General features: G+C 42.5%; 1 protein-coding gene across 2 annotated transcripts in view; it reads right to left on the bottom strand.

The window, feature by feature from the left end:
* Dym (dymeclin) overlaps positions 1 to 14,736 on the bottom strand; it is a 303,216-nt gene that overhangs the window by 232,538 nt on the left and 55,942 nt on the right. For both annotated transcript variants that reach the window (XM_059246037.1, XM_059246038.1), the window contains exon 7: positions 1,544 to 1,669. In XM_059246037.1, coding sequence (XP_059102020.1) covers positions 1,544 to 1,669 — 126 coding nt within the window. The remainder of the gene's footprint in view (positions 1 to 1,543; positions 1,670 to 14,736) is intronic.

Raw genomic sequence — 14,736 nt, 5'->3', positions numbered from 1 at the left:
GACATTATAACGATACTATATAAACCTAAGGACGTAGAAAATTGAGATTACTAACATCCTCTCCATCTATGATAAATTAAACTTTTAGTACTGTAAGAAATAAATTTCCAGTCAAACATCACCTCCAGGACAGGAATCTCCCCAGTCTCGTCAGTGAATTTCAAATGTTCTGCTAAGGTTCCAGTACGGTTAGTCTCCTCTGCAATTCACATTGGAGTTTACTCCTTGTTAGGGGCAGGAAGATGATGGAAACTAAAACTCACTATGGTGTTCGGCGGGGGAGCCTGTAGGTTAGGTCAGAAGGGAAGTTTGGAGCTCCTATGACGAAGCCTGGTAACTCTGCAGTCAGAGCCCCACAGACTGGCTTGCCTCTTGCTGCGCAAGGCCCTGTGATACCCTGGGGTCTCTTCCAGTAACAAGAGGATCACCAGATGCAGCCCCAACCTTGGAAACCAGAGTCTCTTCTTTGTGTGACTTACCCAAAGGGCACTGAGGGAGCCTGAGATGATGCTACAGGTGTAACCATGGCAACCAAGGCAGCGAGAGGAGCACAGTGAAGACCACACTCTTCTCTGCCAGCCACATCCTCCACTCATCCCACTCGGCAAACACTCTACCCACAGCCATGCCCCCAGAAATACTGCATAACTTCACCAAAACTAAGTTATTTCAAGGACTTGCTTGATTTAAAGCTTTTTGAAAATGATGTCAACAGAAGGTAGGATGCTGTGTTTACTCCAAGTATTTTTATCCATAACCCCTAAGTGTTTGCTAAGGAGCACAGCCCTGGAGCCCAGCACGTGTTTAGCATATGATAAGTAGATACTCACTACATGAGCACAGTGGAGAGACTGCTGGTATAGTCTAAACAAAAGGTGACAGGACTCAGATCACAGAAGTCAGCCCTTCAAATTCGAAAGTACCACATCCTCAGATTCTGCATCCACTATTTCAGCCAGTCACAAATAGAAAATATCCAGGAAAATAAAAATCTTATCTATACTCAACTTTACTCCTTATTATTCTCCAAACAATGCAGTATATCAGTTATTTACAAAGCATTCACATTGCATTAGGAACTATACGTCATCTAGACAGCATCTAGAGTACACAGGGGGATGTACCCAGGTTATGTACGGTATGTTTTAGGGTCTTGCAGGTTTTGGTATCCTTCATCGGTTTCCTGCTGATACCAAGGGACAATTGTAGATTTAAAGGAACTAGTAAAAAGAAAAAGATTCAGGAACAGTTTGAATAAGCAAAGAGGACTTGATAACTGCTCACAGAGAAAGGAGAAGAAAAAGAGAGAAGACATCATGCTGTTCTGCAAGGCAACAATTAGAGGCACTATTGAATCCGGGGGACAAGACAGACAGACAGGACAGAGTGGAGAGACAGACAGGACACAGTGGACAAGAGCCAGAATCTGGCCTTGTGTTGTGTGGGATAACAACAACAGCACAATCAAAAGAAACGTCAGGTGAGAAGACAATGTTAGAAATAATGGACCAGGTATCACAGTGGTTTGTAAAACAGAACATACCATGGGCCTTGCATCAAATACTTGTGACTGATGCTCTGTCGCAAAACCTCCTTGTGGAAGAGCTGGCAGGAAAGGAAGACAACCATTGCTGAGATGGCCTCCACTGATATCTCGTACGTGATGTCTCTGAAGACATGAGGAAACAGAATAATCATCAGTCTGGAAGACTACAACACTGCTCTTTCCACATCAACTATACATTTAAAAAGTCAAGTCTACAGCTTCAAATTTTTCAGGTTATTGGAAAAAAAAACACTTAACATAAAAATTAAATCAAGCTAGGCACGCCTTGAATCCCAGCACTTAGGAGACAGAGGCAGGTGGATCTCTATGAGTTTGAGACCAGCCTGATCTACATAGCCAGTTCTAGGACAGCCAAGGCTACAAAAAGAAACCCTGTCTCAAATAAACTAAAAAAACTAAAATTAATTAATTAAGTCAAGCCAACATATTAAGCCCGTTGCAGTCATTAGTTCTTATATGTAGACTGGTGTCTCATTATTTTCCTACTTTCCAGTTTCCAAGCCCTACTAGTCTTGGTGTATGGTAAGAGGAACAGGGTTCTGCTTTAACTTCTGTGCTTATCCCTAACACACATACAGACACCACGCACACACACACACGGACACACACACACACACACACACACACACACACACAAATAAATAAATAGTATAAAAAAGCACGGTTGCCCACATCTATACTCTCAACAATGACATTTCCTGAATTACTGCTATAAATTATCTTGTGTGTATTTCCTAATTTCTGCCCCTTTTTGAGACAAGGCTTCTGTGTATCCCTGGCTGTCCTGAAATTCACTCTGTAGATCAGACTGGCCTTGAACTCAGAGATCCATCTGCCTCTGCCTCCCAGGTGCTAGGATTAAAGGTTTGTACCACCATGCCAGGCTATTTCTCATTCCTGGAATTGGATGAAAGACAAGCTAGACACTAATAACTCACTTGTGAAGGCAGAGGTGGCCAGATAGGATTCTACTCACAGTAATCATTATTTAAGTTGCTCAAGCCTGTCTGAAGAAGCTGCAGAGACCTCACAGCAGCTGTTCTAAGGCTGAAGACACAGGGTGACCCCAGGCCTGATATACCTGCAGACACGCACTGACATCCCTGATGTGAGGGGCAGGGGGTGCCTGCACCTGAGCTGTCCCTGCATAGGCCATGCCCAGTTCCTGAACACCCCTTAATGAGCCCCAGTTCTCCACTGAATGGTGTCCCAACAGAAGCCAAATCGTCAACTAAAGGTGCACTGAACAATTCCAATGCAGCCAGGGCACGAAGGGAAGTGGGGGGGGAAGACAGCAGAGATGTGAATAGAATCTGAAGTCCCTACTTGCCAAAGAAATTCCAGAAAGCTGACAGGTATCAAGGCAAAGGTCCTCAGATTCCAGGGAAGCTTTAATACTGGTGTCTGCCAGGAACCAAGGTTCTGATACCACTGCCAGCCTAGGACATTCGTAAGGCTAAGGGTCACTCTACACAAGACTGGCATGGGGCTGTAACACTAGAGGGCGCCACCTGCCACTACTTCCATCAGCCTGAAATTGCCACCTGCTGCTGTCACACAGAGGGACAGGAACCAAGGCTGCTGGAGATGAGTATCTTAGCTTGCCTGCCCACTACCCCATCTGGATAGGTCAGAAGAACCCTTAGATAGCTCAGCTCTCATAAGGGGGAGGCAAGAGTACTACTCCAAGTGTGATGCCAGCATGGTCTACATAGAAAGTTCCAGGCCAGCTATATGGCAAGACACTCTTTTAAAACAAAAAACAACAAAGACCTAGCATGTGTTGGTACAGAACAAAAGAAAACAGAATTATTGAATACAGCAAAATCTATAGCTGTTGAATTCTCTATGGAACCCAAGAGAGCCTCCTCCAGCTCATAATCCTGCCTCTGCCCTTCTCTCCCCACCTCACTATGATAGAATTAAAAAACTGCTACCACTCCCAGAGGAAAGTACTTAAATAAAGATTATGACTACCAGTAGCTACTCACCTTATTTAGAAGACAGTCCCTAACTGACCCTCTAAGACTCCATGACTTGTAGCAGAGCACCCTAACTTCCTTCCTACAGCATCACCTCTATTCTTGCCCCTTCACCGAATCCAGCTTGATAGGCCCACTTGGATACCTAAGCACATGCCCAGCTCAGGGCTTCACATCTGCCCTTTCCTACTGAGAATGCTCTCCATCAGACAGGAGGCAACAGGGCTCTACCTCCGATTCCACCGAGGTTTGCATTTAAATGGCTGGTGTATAAGAAACACACCCATGTACTCTGGGCCAATGCACCACCACATTACTCCTTCTGCACTGGCTTTTACATCCGAGCATCATCATGTATCCACTCTTCTCCTTGGTCCTAGCCTGAAGCTAGAACTTATGTCCTGTTAGTATTTTATCCCCAGCACACAAAACGAGCCGACAAGAAGTGATCATGGGTTTGTTGAATGGTCATCTCTAGTATGCTCACAGTTAGAGAGACAAATTATTATGATTTTGTGTTCCCAAAACAAAATTTTACTGGTGAACAAAAAATATCTCAAACTCTCAGCTTCCAAATACTATTTCATAATCCAGCATTCTGTATAAAAATTCACTAGACTCTTGGGGACACAGTAACAGAACTAATAGCAACAGCAAAAATAATTATTCCATGAAGCAAGGCAGCCTATGCCCTCATTTAATCCATTTTCTACCATAAATAGTACTAAAAATGACTAAAGCAGAGGTTCTCAACCTTCCTAATGCTGAAAGCCTTTAATACAGTTCCTCATGCTGTGGTGCCCCTAAACCATAAATTTATTTCTGTTGCTACTTCATAACTGTCATTAGCCACTGTTATAAATTATAATGTAAATATCTGATATGTACCCCTGTGAAAGGGCCGTCCACCCCCAAAGGGTCACAACCCACAGGTTGAGAGCCACTGGACTAGGTTTTTTTTTTTGTTTTTTTTTTTTTGTTTTTAACTCTGCATCAAAATAACTAGTCCAAATCTAAGTTTTGCCCAGCTAGGGGAAAAAAATTTTTGGAGCAAACAGAAAAATCTTTAGAACAGCCATTAAAGAAACAGGATTTAAGAATACATACAGCCAAAATGCAACGATGTCAATGACTGCTTCCTAGTCACATGTTCCCCTACATCTCGTAAAGCTTTGAGGATCCTCCAAGTCCATTAATGGACAAAAACTTGCCACTGGCCCCAAATGTATGACTTTGCAACCACTCAAAAGCCAGCTGACCACACGTTGGCTCTTCCCTGGGAATCACAGACGTCTGCCTACTTTAGCTAGGTTGCTGCCACAGTGTCTTGAAAGCAGCATCCTAACTGGACACAATGAAAACGAGCTAGTGTAAGATTTCTTCTTTTTCTCTCCCACTCCCTTTACTGGATAGTTAAAAGATAAAACATGATGCTGGGGCTGGAGAGATGGCTCAGAGGTTAAGAGCACCGACTGCTCTTCCAGATATCCTGAGTTCAATTCCCAGCACCCACATAGTGGCTCACAACCATCTGTAATGAGATCTGGCGCCCTCTTCTGTGTACATAATAAATAAATAAATCTTTAAAAAGAAAGAAAGAAAAACCTTTAAAAAAAAACAAAAAACATGATGCTGGTCTGCACAAGATAGCAAGGGCTGTTAGTAATAGGGCCAACTACAGGTACCTTCAACTGCGTCAAAACAGAGATAATGAAAGCAAAAGGTGTGATGTTAATGGGCTGCTTATACTGGTTGCTCGGTATTGAGACCACAGCTTGTGCTTAAGGTAAAAAAACACACTACACCACAACAAAATATGCTGTCAGTTCAAACAATTAGCAGTTGCCAGTTTGGGGATAGATAAAATATTGTATTTGCCACTTTCTACTATCTTCAGAGTGCAAGAAAACCTACACTATGCAGCCAGGAAGGAGTCTTCCTAGCAATGAAGAGAGAATTGTTGTGGGATTATCTTTTTGTACACTGTAAAGATGTTTCTCTGCCAAGGCACCTTCTCATTGGTTTAATAAAGAGCTGAACGGCCAATAGCTAGGCAGGAGATGATAGGCAGGACTTCCGGGAAGAGATAGGAACTCTGGGAAGAAGACAGGCAGAATTCACCAGCCAGACACAGAGGAAGTAGGATACATGGTCCTGAGCAGTGGTAAAGAGCCATGTGGCGGAATGTAGATTGCTATAAATGGGTTAATTTAAGTTTTAAGAGCTAATTGGGAAAAAGCCTAAGCTAAGGCCCAGCTTTCATAATTAATATAAATCTCCGAGTTATTTGGGAACTGGCAGTACAAAGAAAGTCCAACCACAGGGAATCTCTCTTTTTTTATTTTTTTAATGGTCTAGGATCTTTGCCTTTCCATTCACATTTTAGAATCAGATTGTCCATCTCTCTCTCTCCCCTCCCTCCCCCTCTCTCTCTCCTTTCTCTCTGTGTGCATGTGTGTGTACATATGTATGTATGTAGATATCCAAATACAAGTTTGGCATGGTGACACAGACCTATAAATCCACAATAGGAAAGAAAAGGGAGGAGAATTGTGAATTCAAACTAAGCAATGAGCTACACAGTGAGTTCAAAGCTTGTTTTTTAAAAAGTAATAACAACAATCCTGATACAAATGTGGTTAACTAACTCCATAGATTAACCTGCTCTGATGTCATTTCCTACTTTAACTTGAGATAATGCTAAAAAGAAAAAAAGGAACTTGAGGTAATGCTAAATTTCTATGGTAACAAAATTTAAAATATTAATTGAGCTATTTTAAAGCCAAATCATCAGGGAAATGAGTCCAAGAGGCCAAAACTTGAAAGAAACCAAAATTCTACCATGCTGAGTGGAGTGATTTTTCAAAATTGAAAAATGCTTTATGCCAACAGTTCTTTCTTGTTTTGAGTCCTTGTATAATCTTCAGAAGATTTTCATCACACAATTGCCAAAGCAAAGTCAACTTTAGAGAGCCAAAGCGCTACTTGGGCTGCCATATTTTCCCAAGAACTTTCCACCATCTGGTCTGGAAACGTCCGAGAACAAACTACTGTTGGAGCAAGTTACTCATTTCATGTGAAGAAAGAGAAGACAGGAGCCATGACCTTGTGCTGCTCTGCTGGGCAGAGTGGGGCACTTGGACATAGACAAAAGCCATCATGAAATGGTGTTAGTGTTGGCTCAGGGCAAAGTTAATGAACACAGAAGGAAAAACATGCTCCTTGGACTTACTGTTGGTAAGAAACCTGATGGTACGGTAAATGGAACATAAGTTTAATAAAAACAACTGACAAGTTCAAATGATTAAGATGAAAATGTAGAAATGGCTATTTGAGCCAACAAGGACATTTCAAAAGGAGAGAATAAAAAGTGGTATTATATAATTCAGATGCTGGCATGGTGGTAATACTTTGTACCAGGGATTAAACCCAGGGTCATCTCTCTTATTAAGTGTGTACTCTACCGTGAACTAAGTCTGCAGACCCTCTATAACAGTCTCAACAGGAGTTAGATCTAACCTGGTTCCAGAACTGCCATTCATTACCTTCATCAACCACCTTAGACAGTCATCTCTGTCCCCCACAAACATTTAGGGGACAAGCCTCAGAAACACAAACATTTATTCTACAATTTTTACAGTTTTTCAAAGAACTAGTGCTATATACATGTAACTCCAGTGAATGTTTAAAATACAGCCACCAATCATCTTGAAACCAAGTTCAACACTCACACTAAAGCAGATCTAGCTGGCCTTGGAGGCATCTTCTAAAAACCTATCTATTGGGAAGCTGAGACAGGAGGATCACAAATTCCAGGCCAGGCTGAGCCACACAGTGAAACACGGTCTTGTTGGAAACGCAGGAGACGAGGTAAAGAGATCTCAACCTCACTACTGACAACAAAATGCAAAAGGACACCTCTTGGCCAGAGTCACTTCTCCTTCTGACTTGTGGAACTGCAAAGAGTCATTTCCTGGAGAGTCTCCTCTTTCGGATTTTTAATTGGCTCATAAAGTTCATACAGATTCATGGGATATGGTGATGTTTTTGACATGTACAAAATGTGTAATGATCAAATGATTACTGTATCACCTCAGACATTTATTATTTCCTAGAAACATTAAAATTCCCTCTTCCTCACTATGCTAAAGAATACTAGGATAGACCACTGTATGTTTTCACTCCTTAACTTCTTCACTCTTCCCTGCCCCCTCCCTCCTAGCCTCTGGGAATTTTTTTAAAAAAGACTTATTTATTTACTACATACACAGTGTTCTGCCTGCATGCTACAAAAGGGCACCAGATCTCATTGTAAATGGTTGTAAACCACCATGTGGTTGCTGGGAATTGAACTCAGGACCTCTGGAAGAGCAGCCAGTGCTCTTAACCTCTGAGCCATCTCTCCAGCCCCACTACTCTCTAATTGTGTAAGAGCAATTTAAGAATAATAATTTAAACAGCAAAAAGGTACAGCAGGGGAACTACAAGGAGGCAGAAGGAAAGAGATAGTCAGTCATCTGGGCAGACATAAATAAAAAACTTAGTGAATTAAGAAACCATAGTGTGCTTTTCCATTAGTACACATAAAAAAAGAAATGCTTGGGCATAAACCTAACAAAATATGTACTATGAAAAAGAACCACAAAACTGATGGGTGGGCTCAGTTGACTGCAATAATTAAGAACGGAGAGAGCAAAGCCACAGGTAAGAGGAAACTACTGGATAGTGAACGATCAGCTCCCCCAGTATTCCTGCAGTCAACAGCTTGGAGAGCTACTCTCTAGACCCAGGCAACTCGTCCCTTGGCTGAACCATTTTCAAAGTGAACTACACGCATTTGGAGGCCTTTTCCAAGTGGCAGATCACCTCTATTAGCTGCTATCGTATTTGTGAAATCAAGAGTTGTGACGATGACCCCATGAGCATGCTCAGCATACACAGGACCATTAGCTACACTCTCAGCTCTGCTGAGGCCTGGTGTCACACTGACAGCAGCCAGCAAGAGAATGGATTTAGAATTTATTCCCAGGTCCAGAAATCGTGATTTTTTTTTCTGCTACAAAATATATCCCATACTTCTTAACAATAATCATTTAAAGCATTTGTGAAAAAAAAGCTAAACATCTATCTTGCAAAATCAATACTATACTTTGGTCAGATTTTTTTTTTTCAATAACAGGTCTTAAATTTTACATACTAAAAATTTTAACTGGGATTCCCTAACCCGAGTTGCCATCATAAATTTTCTAACAACAACAACAACAACAACAACAACAACAACAACAACAACAAACCTCCTGTGAGCTAAAGAGATGAATCAGCAGCTAAGTGCTGCTCTTGCCGAAGAGCTGAGTTCAGTTCCCAGGGCCCATGTTGGATAGCTCCCAAACATCTCTAACTCCAGCTCCATGGATGCCAATCCAACACTTTCTTCTACACTCCATGGTACCTGGACACAGGCACACATACCCCACACATATATTAAAGGAGTAAATCTCTTTTTCTTATTAATTTATTTTTGCATGTATAAGTGGTTTGTTTGCATATATGTCTATGCACCATCTGATATATGAAAATTCTATAATCTCAAGTTTGCTTATGCTTATGATTATTACGCTTATAATGTCTTAAATCCTTAATTCATCCAGAAAGCCGTGCTAGGTTTTAATGAATAGCACTTAAGATTTAAAGGCTGATTTGCTTAAGCCAGTCCCTGGTCTCCACTGAAGCTGGCTTTGGAAGTGTTTTTGAATCAACACACAGGGCTCAAGACATTATCCCCAGAGTTACGTCCTTCACCCCCAAGCATGGGCATCTCAATGCCTTCACTCTTATTGACAACTAGAGACTTCAGGAGGCAACCACTTACAAGCCAGGCACAGTACCTCATGCCTTTAATCCCAGCAACTGAAAGAGAGAATCTCTTTGAATTCTAGACTAGCCTGGTCTACACAACAGTTTCAGGCTAGCCAGGGCTACGCAGTAAGACCCTGTCTCAAAAACAAGGAAATCTATCCATTATTTTCACAGGCAGCAGAAAACATCTTCAACACTCAGATTTTCACAACGTAATATCTAAAGACTATGGTCTGAACAAATGCGAGGTTATAACTATTCCACTGCAGAAACCTTGTTCATGTACTGGATTTTACAATCTAGATGATCAGGTTCAAACTTCCTTAAATTCCAAAGTGGAGCTGAGGGGAAAAGCCCTACACTTTGTTATATCTTAATCCGGACTCTGAAACACAACTCAAGTTAGTCCTCTAACATGCCTGTCTTTCAAACGACACGGCTCTTCCAGCTCTAATTTTCCAGACTTGCCATAATCAACTGAACGAACCCTTGATGCTACAAACACACACTCGGTGCTGAGAGGTCCCTATCCAGATCCTTTCAGCCTCTCCATAGGCCTGGCCTAGCCACTGTGAATCACTATGGCTCTGTGACTGTTTGGAAACGGGATATCCCTACGGGTACACCCCTAGCCAAGGAGCCAGTGACACCTGGTTGCTGCTGGCCGAGGAAAAGTCACTTTTCTTCAATGGAGGGACACCTGGAATATATACGTCACTCCAGGGCAGCCACATGGCCCAGGAGCAGTCGGCCAACACAAACTGAACTTCATAGGTTTTGCTTTTGTTCTATGAGTGTTGTTGTTATTGTTGTTGTTGTTGTTGTTATTGAAAGGAAAGGGAAAACACGGGTTGGTAGAGAGGTGGAAAGGATCTTGGAACAGTTGGAGGAGGAGCATAAACATGACCAAAGGATATTACACGAAATTGCCAGAGAATAAATGAAAACCTTTTAAAAAGGATGACTTCTAAGTTATTTAGTAACATAATTAATCCACTAGTTTCTTGAGATGTTATCACAAACTTGCTGATAAAATGTCCATCCTTAATGAAAATATTTTTTAAAAATTCCAGCGTTTACTGAAATGAACTTCTACAGCACTTATCTTTCACTGCCTTTTTTTTTTTTTAAAGATTTATTTATTATGTATACAGAAGAGGGTGCTAGATCTCATTACAGATGGTTGTGAGCCACCATGTGGTTGCTGGGAATTGAACTCAGGACCTCTGGAAGAGCAGTCAGTGCGCTTAACCTCTGAGCCATCTCTCCAGCCCTACAGCACTTATCTAAATGTTCAGCTGATGCCCCAGGAGCTAGGACTGGGGCCTTTCGAATACTAGGAATGTACCCTCCCATTAAGCTAGTCCCCCAATCCTCTTTTTAGTTTTTGAGAGGAGATCTCAGTAAATTCTTCAGGCTGGCCTTGAACTTTATCTCTACCCTAGGCAAGTCTTGAACTTGAGATCCTGCTGCTGCAATCTCCCGATTAGGGACTGGACCACCAGGCTTAGCCTGACCCTGCTTCTAATAAAGAATCACTTACTAATCTACACAAACCAGGCATTGTAGTGGTCCCCTGTAATCCTATCCCTCAGGTGCTGAGGACAAGTGGTTCAGAAGTTTAAGGCCATCCTCGGCTACACAATAAGTTCAAGCTACCTTAGGGTACATGTCATACATGTACGCACACACATAATGTACATAAGTATGCTATTCGTGGTAATCACTTTGCTTTCAATTTTAATAGAATGATTTAATAGAGTCTCATAAGAAAAGATTTGAGCTAGTTTGAAATTACTCTACATGGCTACTAAAATTAGAGTTCTAATGATTTTCCTGCTAATTCAAGAGCAACTGTAGAGCATTACAGCTAAACTGATGATGCTCGGGAGTTGAGAGCTCCTCCCATTTTCATCTCAATATCCGCCTTAAGTTGCAAGCTGGTCTCAGACGCTGCAGCGTGGTGGTTGGGGTAGAAGAAACACTTACAGAGTAGTTGCTTTCACATGGCAACTGTAACCAAGACAAACTTTCCTGTAAGATGGAGTTCCAAGGACATTAAATCATAAGAAATTGTTTCAGCAGCTGGTTAGAGCTGAGTATACATAACACAAGACATCTGGCTGCCTGTGCATTTTCAGTTCATTTAAAAAGTATAAACACATTAAAACACTGAATGTTTGATATACTGCAACACTGTCTGCTTGCTCCCTACACAGCTGTTCCAGTCACTGTATTCACAGCCTATTGATTATCTAAACATACTTACTACTTCCATCTCCATAACTTCGACATAACATGATCAATAAAGGCCAAAAGACTGTGCACATTCGATTGTTGGTACTTGGCAATGAACACAAATATTATTAAAAGCCAAATTTTTTGTTTGTTTCAGACTGAGTTTCACTACGTAGCCTAGGTTGGTCTGGAACTCATTACGTAGCTCGGACTGACCATAAATTCACCATCTTCTTGCCTTAGCCTCCCAAGTGCTAGGGTTATAGGCATATGTCACCAGACCTCGTTAAAATATAATTTTAAAAATTAAATCAGAAACATAAAAACATCTAGCTTAACATGATTAGGAAAGAGCAGGCACTATATGGGTTCCCTACCCTCATCGTAATATACACAACAGAAGCCTAACCACAGTAGCTTAACCAAGACAGGAACTTGTTTTGTCATGTAAGAAGAACTGTAGACAAGACACTGAGCACTCACAGCAATCTTGTAATATTCCTAATAGCCCCAGTTCCTAGGACACTAGTCTTTGCAAGTGGCACTCTTATCCATAGTTCAGGGCAGTGCACAAAACAAAGGACTTGAAATGCATGTGCTCTGTGAGGTGACAAGGCCTGCTCATGTGTCACTGCAAGGGCCCAAACCATGTGACATGGCTACAGAGTTACCGAGGTATCTGGGAACTGTAAGCTGGCCTTACACTGCCACCCTAAGCAACATTAAAGGTCTATTCAAAACACAGAGGAGAGAACAGGCAGACGTGTGACCAGTTCTGTGTGTCACGATACGTTCTGGTGGGAAGCTATCCCCCGGGTCCTTCCCTAGCAGGTAAGTCTACTTGTCTCAGCTCCCCTTGCAGGCTGCAGAAGTGAACACCAGAGCATGATGAGGAGCGGTGCATCTCACTTCTCCATCTCTAACCAAACTGTGGACTCACATGCAATATCCCCAGGAACCTATTCGCTCCCAAATACTTGTCTTTTCTTTCCCAGCCAGAGGCAAATAGCCCGTTTCTGACCACATCCCTCTGTGTTTCAGACAAACCTGAAGAAGTTCTTTATCTAAAAACTAATTCCTTTACCAGAATTCCTTTACTGGCTGGAGGTACAGGTCAGCTGGTAGAATGCACACTTAGCATGCCTGCTTCGGTCTCCAGCACCACACAACTGGGTGTGGTGACACAGACGTGTGGGCTCAGCACTTAGAGACAGAAGCAAGAGGAAATGTTCAAAGTCAGGGCTGGAGAGATAGCTCAGCAGTTAAGAGCACTGGCTGCTCTTCCAGAGGATCCAGGTTCAATACCTAGCACCCACCTTGGCGGCTCACAACCTTCTAGAACTCTAGTTCCAGGGAATCCAACATCCTCTTCCAGTCTCCTCAGGCAACGCACACACATGGTACACAGACATACATTCAGGCAACACACTCATACATATAAAATAAAAATAAATCTTTTTTTTTTAAATAAAGTTCAAGGTCATCTTCAGCTACACAGTGAGTTCAAGGGCAGCCTGGGATACAAGAGACTCTGTCTAATCAATAAATGTAATTCCTTTAAAATATGTTCTCTGGGACCAGAGAGATGAATCAGGTGAAGGTGCTTACCACTAGCCTGATGACCTGAGTTCAATCCCCAGGACCACATGGTAAACGAGAGAACATACTCCCATGGTTATCCTCTGACTTCCACACATGCGCTATGGTACATACATGCCCACACACACGGATGCATGAGCATGTAAATACACAAACACAATAAATAAGTGGATACGTGTATTTTAAAACATAATCAATTATACATTCTCATCCCAGCTACTCAAGACAGATGACGTTAGAGGACTGAGATTTGACACCAGCAAGGCCAACATAAAAGATTTTGTCTTGGGGTTGAGGATTTAGCTCAGTGGTAGAGCATTTGCCTAGCAAGCGCAAGGCCCTGGGTTCGGTCTTCAGGTCCGGGGGGGGGGGGGGGGGGGGGATTTGTCTCAGCCGTGGGGTGGGGGTTTGGGGGTGGGGGAGTGGGGCACACACCTTTAATCCCAGCACTTGGGAGGCAGAGGCAGGTGGATCTCTGTGAATCTGAGGCCAGCCTGGTCTACAGAGCGAGTTCCAGGACAGCCAGGACTACACAGAGAAACACTGTCTCAAAAAAACAAAAACAAAAAAGATTTTGTCTCAAACATCAGTCAATCAATTTTGTAAATCCTCAAAAGTAATACAATTGCTTCTTCAGGGATGGAAGAATGTCATAGATATTACAAAGGTTCATGGCCTTCCAAGGGGCCACAGTACATAAATAGGCAGTCAGCAAGTGCAGGAAGACAATGAGGAAAGAAATGCCTAACAAAGGGTTCTGGGGGAGCATCAGTTTTGATAGGGGTGATAAACAAATAGACATTTTTATACACATAGGAACAGCACTGAGCTGCACTGACCGAAACCCAGTCTATTTTCGTCATATGAGAAGCCCAGGGTGGGGGGGTGGAATGGCAGTTGTTGACTTTGGTTCAGCAGCTCAATGACATCAAAGCAAACTTTCTATGAGACAACTGGCCCATGGTGCCGGGATGGGCACGCAACTCAAAGACCTTGTCTGCATTCCAGGATACAGGAAAAAGCTGTCAAAAGGAAAACCAGACACTTCTTCATGGAGTAAGTTCCCTGTGAAGAACTGTACTCGGGAGTCTCACTGGAGGACCTTCCCAACTGTATCTCAAGGAACTCACCTAGCTTCAAGGAACACTGGAAAGAAATCTACCCTGTCTAAACAGTCACAAAACAAAACCGAGAAGCCAGGGGAAAGAGAGCGCTCCGCAGTCAGTTCACTTTCCACCACACAGACTGGATTCTACTCACTTCTCTCAGACTGCTTCCAGTGACCCTGGAGATCTCTTCTTACCGAGTCAATGGAATTCTGGGCCAGCCAAGTGTTAACAGTACTGAAGGACTTACTCATCCTCCTTTAACATGAAATTCGTGTTTGATGGTGGTGGTTTGAATGAGAAAGCACCCCCCTCCAAAACCTCAAATACATCTGAATACTTCGTCCACAGTTGCTGGAACTATTTGGGAAGGGTCAGGAGGTGTAGC

The sequence above is a fragment of the Peromyscus eremicus genome, chromosome 19, assembly GCF_949786415.1.
Source record: "Peromyscus eremicus chromosome 19, PerEre_H2_v1, whole genome shotgun sequence".
Taxonomy (NCBI): Eukaryota; Metazoa; Chordata; class Mammalia; order Rodentia; family Cricetidae; genus Peromyscus; species Peromyscus eremicus.
The sequence above is the reverse complement of the archived record's forward strand: the minus strand, read 5'-3'. Positions and strand labels throughout refer to the sequence as shown.